Source organism: Histomonas meleagridis, assembly GCF_020186115.1.
Source record: "Histomonas meleagridis strain 2922-C6/04-10x chromosome Unknown contig_101, whole genome shotgun sequence".
NCBI classification, from domain to species: domain Eukaryota; phylum Parabasalia; order Tritrichomonadida; family Dientamoebidae; genus Histomonas; species Histomonas meleagridis.
In genome coordinates, this window is record NW_027150748.1 from 35,829 (window position 1) to 46,433 (window position 10,605).

General features: G+C 25.6%; 1 protein-coding gene across 1 annotated transcript; it reads right to left on the bottom strand.

Moving 5' to 3' along the window:
• Positions 1–5,756: 5,756 nt before the first annotated feature.
• GO595_000471 (uncharacterized protein) lies at positions 5,757–6,512 on the bottom strand (the record flags this gene model as incomplete). The annotated part of the gene is made up of 1 exon (XM_067917867.1): positions 5,757–6,512. One exon carries the CDS (start codon positions 6,510–6,512, stop codon positions 5,757–5,759), a length of 756 nt encoding a protein of 251 aa, XP_067779365.1.
• Between the last annotated feature and the right edge of the window lie 4,093 nt (positions 6,513–10,605).

Here is a 10,605-nt window from a genome sequence, read left to right on the forward strand (position 1 = left end):
AATTAGGTGGTTTTCTAATAGATGTTCCTCAACAAGTATTCATCATAAATTTTAATATAGTAGCCAATTTATCATTACCAGACTTTTTAGCTTTCATTCTTAAGTTATATAATACTTCTATAAGTTGCTTTATTTTAGTATTTTCTCCTTTAAAAGCACCGTTATCATCTGGTTTACCTGTAGGTATTGATATTACAGATGACATATAAGCACCGTTTAAATCTATATAGGGTGGCCGATAAGTAACCGGAATTTCCCCCCACATAATATATATCAACAAAATAAATATATATATAAATAGCTTGTATAAATTATTTTTATTGTTATGAGTTTGAGAATTTAATTCCTTTAGATCATAGAGAAAAATCGAAAAACGGCCACTGTACGTTAAAAATTGTACGTTAAGCAGATCGAACAAAGGTACGTCATCATGTATCTTCTACGCAAAAACATGAGGATTCTTGATATAGTCAAGGAACTCAAAGATGTATATAGGGACGAAGCCCTCTCAAAAACCCAAGTGTATTTTTGGGTTAAAGAGATAAAGATGGGCAGAGAAGATTTAAATAATCTGCCTAAGGAAGGAAGACCGATAGACGAACAATTAATCGTCTCAATCCAGGATCATCTCAAAAAGGAGCCATTCTCCTCATCTCGTAAGATTGCACTTGAGTTACATGTATCACATGATACAATATTAAGGCATCTTACTCAAACATTGGGATATAAATGTATGAATCTTCGATGGGTTCCGCACTTTTTGACCCCCGAACAAAAAAGTTGCAGAGTAAAATTGGCGAAGATTCTTATCCCAATTATTAAACAAGAAGAAGCAACAGGCTTCGAATTCTTATTAACAGGGGATGAGTCATTGTTCATATATCGCTACCAATATAAAAGTAAGTGGGTAGTTGATGTAGATGATCTAGAAGAAAGGGTTGAAGAAACCAATTTTTCAAAAAAGACGATGTTTACAATTTTTGTCAATGGAAAGGGGGTACAATTAATCGACGTCAAACCAACACACGTTAAAATTGACGCCAATTATTTTATAAATTACATTTTAATGAATATCGAAGGTTCTGAACTTATGAAGAAATCAAGAAATATGAAACACAAGCTCCTGGTGCACTACGATAATGCACCCTGTCATTCGGCGAAGACCGTTAAGGAGCATCTCAGACATTCGGGCCTCATTATTCTGTCTCATCCCCCCATATTCACCCGATCTAGCTATATGCGATTTTGGCCTGTTCGGAAGTATGAAGAGCTCTCTGGCTGGAGAGGAATTTGAAACAGAAGTTGATCTAACAGAAGCCATTAAAAAATTTTTCGCCTCAAAAAGTGAAGATTTTTATAAATCTTTGCTTCTTGAATTAATACGTCGACCTGAAGCCCGTGTCGCTAATAATGGAAACTACATTCAATAAACAATAATTTTTTTATTTATATACTTTTTTTCGAAATTCAACACACATCAAAATTCCGGTTACTTATCGGCCACCCTATATAATAATATTTCCCAGTTAAATGTATTTGTTGCCATATTATTTTTAGGAAATATACATTCATTACGTATTTTATTAGCTATATTACCTGATAACTCATATACACCATCAAAACACCCATATTCATACATTATTTTCAACATTAAATCACTATATCTATAGTATTTGACAACATCTATTTTATGGGGTAAATTTTTTAGTTATATTTATATCTATTAAATGTTGTAATTCATTTATTCTGTATTTTATTTTTTTATCATCATCTAATTCATAACCAAATAACTTTTTGCCGTGTTTCATTCTTTTGACGCATTTTGGTATATTCTTCTTATCAGGCACGGCTACTAGCCTGTAGCTGTTATAAGGTTTATTTACTGTTTTATAACTCCAGCATAATTTATTATAAGTATTAATATTTATAGGTTTTAATAAATTACATTGTTTTATAGTATCAATTAAATAATATATAGATATAGTTTTATCAGCATGTTCACCCGAAGGGTTCAAGCCAATAAATTGACGTTCTATAATCTTATTTTTACTATAATTTTTAATACTATCAATTGATATATTAACATTTTCATTTAACATATAATGATTATCTATAATGATTAATTTTATAGTTCTATCAAATTCTTTTCCATAATCTCTGTGAGTAAAACCTTTATTAGCCATATATCTAATATTAATATGAATTTTTAATAAATTAGATATATCTTTTACTTGTTCTAATGGAACTGTTCTAGTATTTATAAATAATGATCTTAACATATTAATTTCATTATCTGTAAATAAATTACTTGCAATAAATGATTGTATCAAACAAGACTCATTGATATATTCATTGTTGACGTTGTTGAAAATACCATATTTTGTAAGATCTATATCAGTAGTATTAATATAAGGGAAGAATTCTGGATTAACTCTTCTACCGTTCTTTAAATCTCTGAATTCAGATTTCATGAATTTAATATTTTTGAAAGTGTCTAATGCCAAAGTATTACTGTCACCAATATTATCTTTTTCATTAATAATATCATATAAAAAGTTAACTGTATTCATATTTCCATGATAGTAAGATATATTATTATCATCACTAATTACAGTCATTCTAATGTCTTTATTTATCTTAGCACCAACTGCCTTAATAGCATATATTAATGCATATAATATATCTTCTTTATTACTAAGGTCTTTGTTGTAAGTAAAATCTTTTTGTAATAATAATTTCTTAATTAATTCTTTAGTAATATTATTAATGGATTTATTCTGTTTTACAGGTTTCTCTACAGGTTCATCTTCAGATAATGCTATATTATAATAATCATTAAATGGATCACTATAATTGTATCCACTACGTTTATTGTGTTTTATTTTATATTGTAATTGATTAACTGATAAACTAACATTTTCATTACTCATTTCATCATTTACCTTATATTCAGTTTTAGTATTAATATGTTGAAAATTGTCTGGTAGTGTATAACCATATTTATTAAACAATTCTATTACTTGTTTTGTTGTTAGCTTCTTTGGCATTATATTTATTAAAAATAAAAAAAAATAAATTTTATATAAAAAAATATATTTACAAAATAATATTTAACACAGATGTTTTATATGGTTAAAATGTTTAATAAAATTATAGATTATACTATATCATCATATGATTATGAACATTATAATAGAATTAATGTAAACCTACCTGGACCACCTACTCGAAAATCTAAAATGATAATAACATCATTAACAACTAAATGTTCTATAGTCGTAATAGAAAAAGATGATTATATACAGATTAATGATACAAAATATACTTTTAATAAACAATATACTAATATTAATAGTGCATCATTTTTTACTATTATTAAATGAATTAATAATTGATACAGGAATTACTACAGAAATCGATGAATGTGAAATAATAATATTTTCCAGTGACAATCAATTTACTATTAATAGTTGTAGTTATAATATATTACAATTATCAGGTTTATATGATCAAGTATTACCATTATCTGCTAGTTATAATAATGAAAATAATAAATATGAGATTTAAGCAGAATCTGTTGGAAATTATCTTTCAACACCCATATTATATATAGTAAGTAATTTAGGAAATAGTAGTTATAGAAATTGAAAAAATAATCTAAATATATCTAAAATTATATTACGACTAAATAATAGTTTTCGTGCTAATTATCCTATAATAGTTAATAATGCTGATTTTGCTGTAGAAATGAATACTAACGACTTATCACATTTAGAGTTAACACTTGTTGACGCTAATTTGCATGAGATACACTTATTAAACCCAATGTATATAACTATAAGTGTTAGTGGTGTGTCTGATGATGATGTTATTGAAAATAATAATCAATAATCTTGATACCCCCGAAGGCTAATACAATAAAGTTGTTTATTTTATTTTTATTTAAATATTATGAGAAATTTAGATAATAAATTTAAAGAGATAAATAATAATTTCAATAAAATAAGCAGAATGAATAAAGAAGTATTAGATAATGCTTTTATTAAACCCATACATGAAAAATATCCTTTAGCACAGAATGGAATATGTGCTTTTATAGCTCCAATGGGCAGTGGTAAGAGCTATACTTATTTAAAATTATCTGCTTATCAAAAAGTATTATTTAATGAACCTTTCTTTGAATTAATTGTTATATGTTCTACTAGTAGCAAGTTTGATGAGACAGTATATAACTTTAAAGTATTAATTTAAAAGAGTAAACTTGTTGCTATAAAAGATACTGATTTATTAGATTATCTAAATAAATATATGAGACGTGTTTTGAAATATAATTCTATTATAAAATATATCAACAGTAATTTTGAAGAAATCAATGAAGAATTAGCAAGAATAATGAATGAACATCGACTTATTATGAATCAAGATAATAAAAAACTATTAAAATATATATCATTTGAATTATTTAAATATAATTGGAAAACTTATTCTCACAGAATGTTATTAATATTAGATGATTTTGCTAACCATGTATTAATAAAGAATAAAGAAACGGATTTAATGAGGTTATTAAAGTAATTAAGACATTTTAATATTAATGTTATTATATGTGTTCAAACAGTAAAATCTATACCAAAAGATTTAAAAAAAACATTAAGTGATATAGTATTGTTTCCAGGTATCTCTAGAGATGATTTTTATGAACTTATTAAAGAATCTCCTGCCAGTTGTTATGATGTAGATAAATTATGGAAAAAATATAGTAAGATCAAAGATCAACATAGTCGATTTAACATATGAATAGAAGCTAGAAGAATTACTATAACATTACCGACCTCCGAGTCTAATGAATAAATTTAAAGACCATTATTTTTTTTTATATATAATTTAATTTTTTTATTTCTATAAAATATATGGAAGATTTTGTATATTATTTAAAAGGTGATTATAAAAATAAATATAATATGGTTAATTCTAAATATAATTATAATTTGTTGACAAAATTTGATAAAAAAGCATAAATAAATTATCAACAATATGTTATATTTGTTAATGTTAAATATTATGATGAAAAATTGAATATAGTTAATTCTTTTAATATAAAATTTGTTAATGATGAAATGCCCTCATGTAGTATAAAAAAATTACATAATATAAATCCAAGTAAATTATATTATAAATTTCTTGCTGCTAAAATTGATATTATTAAAAATATCCAGGAAAAATTATTATTAAAATATAATAAAATTAATGATAAAATTAATGATTTAAATAAATATTTAGATAAGCATAATAAAAAGATAGCAAATCATAATAATCTGGAATATAATGAGTCTATTGTTAGTGATGACGTTGTAAAACATGTAAAATTTGATATGTAAAAGCATTATATACATAAAGTCTAAATATATATATTTTTGTAAAAGCATACTATTACAATGATTCAAGCTATTTTAATAGTATTTTTGACCTTCCCAGATCTTGCACAGATGCACAGATGAAATGGTCACTTTTGAACCAAATGGTCATTTTGAGACTTTTTTTAGATTTTATTTTTTTTAAGATATATATACTTATATATAATTTAAAAAGAAAGTATTTTTTTTTATAGTAAACTGGTCCTTTGGACAAACACACCGAGCGAAGCGAAGTGCACATAGAAACGAAGTGGAGATGTGCTGTGTGTGTGTGTCCATCACAAGAACAGTTCCATCTGGGTGACCAAATTTTTGATCGAAAGAAGTTGACCACTGTTCCATCTACTCAAGCCCCATTCCAGAAACCTTTTTTTTCAGTACTATCTTGTTGCCATTTACTTTCTTTGTTAGTTGCGGGGTATGCCGAATAAAGTATGGGTTAATGGTTCCCGATGCAGAGATGGCAACAACACCTGTGTCTCTTCTGTGGTTTCCTTCTGAAACAACCCCAGAATCCATTGATTCTGGGTCAACATAGGTGCGGGAAGCTACGGAACCATTCCATAGCCCAGTTTCATCCATCATGAAAATTCGTGATTCAAGAATATTATAGCTGTTAACATATCCGGTTACAGTTTCCCTGAACGTTTTCACTTCTTTTTCTAATGTTTCTCTCACCTCTTTTTGGTTGCGTTTTTGGGTCCTCCTACTTGGCCAACCATTGTTCTTCCAGAATGTGCTTATGAATCCATTAGATGCATTTGGAACTCTTCCTTCTGTTACTTCTTTGATTGCCTGACGAGTCCACTCAATTGACACTTCTAGATGTTGATTACGTCTTTCCTTTGCTAACATAATGAGTCTTTCTTTTTCTTCTGGAGAGATTGAACACCCTCTTCGAGGATGCACTTGTCTTTGGGATTGTGCTCGAATGGACATATCTTCATGCATCCATCTGTACATGGTAGTTTTTGAAACGGGAGATGAAATGCCTAATTCGTCCCATGTCATTCCTTTTGAACGCGCTTCTGATATTTGGTTCTTGATTGATTCTTTCCCTTCAGACTTGATGAATGAAGCTTTGATGTGGAAATTCATTAATGAATATTGGCGCCAATGATAATTCAAATATTGAAATATCTTTCAAATTATTTCTTCAATATTTCAATGCTTTTTCTAAATAAACATTTGATTTTCTTCAGAAATATTCCAACCTAAAATGAAATGAACTTGAAGTTTAAGTGTAGTGAAAAAAGAGGTTTTGACAATCTAACCTATCGTGAACTATCAGTAAATATCTTTAAAAATCGATGTCATCACGTTTAAATATCATATGTGAATTAATGTGGAAATTGTTTTATTTTTTATAATTTTTCCTTAGTGGTTAATAAAATTCATTTTTTTTCTCTTATGTTTTTGTGCTAACAAGTAATGCCACTTTTTGAGCTTTGCTCAAAAAGTGTCTCCGCCATCTCACTAATATTTTTTTTTTACAAAATTATTATTGAGAAAATAAATTGATTTAATTTTAATATTAATTAATAATTTAATTCACATGACAATTTGTATTAACTTCGAGAAAACAATAATTAAGAAAATATTATATTTAATTTAAAAAACATTAATATTTCAACTACAGATTACGACGCACAAAATCAAAAATAATGAAAACAGAATCATAGAAATGATTGAAGTTAATATCTAAAAAATAACTTAGATCAATATCCTATAAGCAGAAAGAAAAGGTTCGAATTTATAAATAATCAATTTTACTAATTTGTTTTCTTTATTTAAATTCTGAATATAATATTTCGATATAAAATTATATAGCTATTTTCATAATATATGTATTTATAAATTTTAAAAAATATTGTTTATTAAAGAAGATATTTTTGCTTTATTTTGAGGTTCAATCACTTTTTATATAAAACGGTTAAACCCATTTCTTATTATCTTATATTTGAATCGATCTTTTTAAAACAACAATCAAAGAAACAGCCTTAAAACATTATAAATACACTTTTAAATAACTCAATGAATATATGTTATAGAACTAAATTTATGCTTTAATTTGGTGTGCGGTTCATTTATCAAAGATGTTTTCATTATCAAAAAATTAATACTTTTTTAAAACATTGGCAATTCAGCTATTTCTTGTTTGAATATTTATGATTTTATAGAAAATAAACAAAATATAAGGAGTTCTTTATGTACGAAATCAATTACATTGTATCTTTAATTTATAAAATAGTTTTTGATTTTGAGATTAATGAATTCAAGTAAAGTTTATCCAATTTCATTCAAAAGCTAACATTTAATGTATTTACAATCGTAATTCAAAATTATTGATCAATGTGCAACAATATTTACCTTATTATATTTAAGTCAGTGATACAATTTAAACATCATAAAATTCAAAATTTCATATTTAAATAAACTAATTCAAAACATTTTAAAGTAAAAATGATATTATCATTAATATGATTTCATTTTATTTTATATGACAACACTTAATTTTTGTATAAGAATTAAATTTATAAATTTCATTATTACAAATTTTCTTCATAGCCAATTGTCTTCATCTTCTTTCACAATATCTTCAACTAAACTATTTACTTCTTCGATTTGCTTTGTACTTGATGTCGTCGTGTCATTAAATTGTAACTTTGATTTCGATTTTTCTTTCTTATTATCACTTTTCACTAAAAATATAACAATTTCAACAATGATCAAAACAAATGCAAATTATCCCAAATAATTCCAATCAAAGCATTCGTCGTAATTCCTTTTGGTGAATTTTCATTGGAAGTGTAAAACATTGTAAAGAAATTGGAATAATAATTATAATAAGTCGAATATATAACAATCGTATAATTGTAATAAATAAATTCTGTTTCAATATATGAAAATGTCGAATTATTTATATATAATGAAAATGTTTTCGTTTTTGTTTCATAAATAGTTAATGAATGTGTAATTGATAATGTAATTAACAATGTATGAAAATGTTATTGATAATGAAATATCTCTTTGAAGTGATGTTGTAAATGTATTCGAATTAGAAAATGTATTCGATTGACTAAATGAATATAATGCTGAGATTGAAATTGAATCTGAATGTGCATATGAATTTGATCTTGTAAATGTATTCGATTGACTAAATGAATGTGTTGGAATTGGATTGCAGGTTCCTTCTGCGTTTTCTTTGGCAACATCTAAATTTCCAAATTTACTTCCTTTATATGTTGGATATGTGATAACACTTGTTGTAACATTATAAAATGCATTTTCATTAATTTCTGGTTCGGTGTCTCCATAATAATAAATGCATTGAAGTTGATAACAATTACCAAATGCTGAATCTCCAATTTCTCTGATTCCATATCCAAGTATTAATAATGTTAAATTAGAACATAATAAAATGCATAATTTCCATTTGTTGTAACTGAATTTGAAATTGTAATGTTTTTGATTGTTGAACACATTGAAAATACTCCACCACCAATTTCTGTAACATTTTCTCCAAATATAATCGTTTCTAAACTTAAGCATGACGAAAACACATTACCTCCAATATTTGATACTGAGTTACCAAAATTAACTGAAACAACTGAATGCCATTCTGAAAATGAATTACTTGGAATTGAATAAATATTTTCACTAATAATTATAAATTTCGTTATATTTTTATATTGCGAAATATCATTAAATTCATTTGAATTTATGATTGTAAGTGTTGAAGTATTTTCATGAAAAACATAACAAAAATTAAAATATTTTCAATTTTTTCTTATCTTTTACTTTCAATGTATATTTGGTCGTTAATATTTTCTGAACTGAAGTTGTTTTTCTGATAAAATTTGATATAAATAACCGGAAATGCAATTGAAAAAATGATGGTTAAATGAGGTAAAACATTCAAAATGTTTGGTCCTTCTTTGTTGTAGTCTCGCATCATCAAAAATGTGAAAATTCACGTTTTATAGGATATACATCTTCATAAGATTTGTTATGTGTTTTATCAAATATACCATTTTTGACAAATATATCAATTTCAAGTATTTTTCCAAAATGTTTGAAAAATATGCTCTTGGAATTTTTTGTTTGTTATTAAAATCCTGATGTACAACTATTGTAGATTCATTATATGGTATCAAATTTAAAAATAATTTGTTTATCAAAACTTTATAATTATTGTTAAATCTTTTATATTTTTTGTTCATAATTTCATTAATTGATACATCCTCATCACATTTGTAAGTCATACTTTTCTTGTTTTCGTGAATTTGTATTTTTAATTTTTCTTTTTGAATGATATAAGGTGTAATAAGCTTTGTATCGGTTATAAATCGTTTCATCATGTTGAAAATGCTGAACAAAAGAAAAATTCTCATTTTTCAGCTTGTAATATATGTATAGACCTTCACCAAATATACATCGGCTATCTCAAAAGTTTAAAATCTCACGGTTAAACGTTTAAAAACCTGTTGTTTTATTGTCGTTTTTCAAACCAATTTTGAAATATTTCTATCGATTTTATAAAACAACAATCAAAGAAACAGCCTTAAAACATTATAAATACACTTTTAAATAACTCAATGAATATATGTTATAGAACTAAATTTATGCTTTAATTTGGTGTGCGGTTCATTTATCAAAGATGTTTTCATTATCAAAAAATTAATACTTTTTTAAAACATTGGCAATTCAGCTATTTCTTGTTTGAATATTTATAATTAATAATTCTAAGTTTGAAAATGCAATTTTTGAAATTTTGAAAATTTTGATGATTTTTGCTGTGAAGGAACCCATCAAAATTCGAATTTTTTTTAGATAGTTTATTTTCATATCGTCTGGCCAAATAGGGATTGAATTTCCACTGGTTTATGAAAAAGTGCGATATGATTTGAATAATGACATGTGATGTGAAATATTATCTGGTCGCACAGACTTAAACAAAATAATTTTTTATTAGAATGACCGTTAATTTCTTCTTGATTGACCGTTAATTTTTTCTTCAAAATGACCGTTAATTTCAAATTTTAATTGACCGTTAATTTTTTCTTCTGAATGACCGTTAAATAAGAAATATTTTTCAAATTAAAACAGAATATTTTAAATGATTTTTGGTGAAAATCATCTCAATAAAAAATACTCAAAATTTGATTTTAAAGAAGATTTTAAGCTTAAT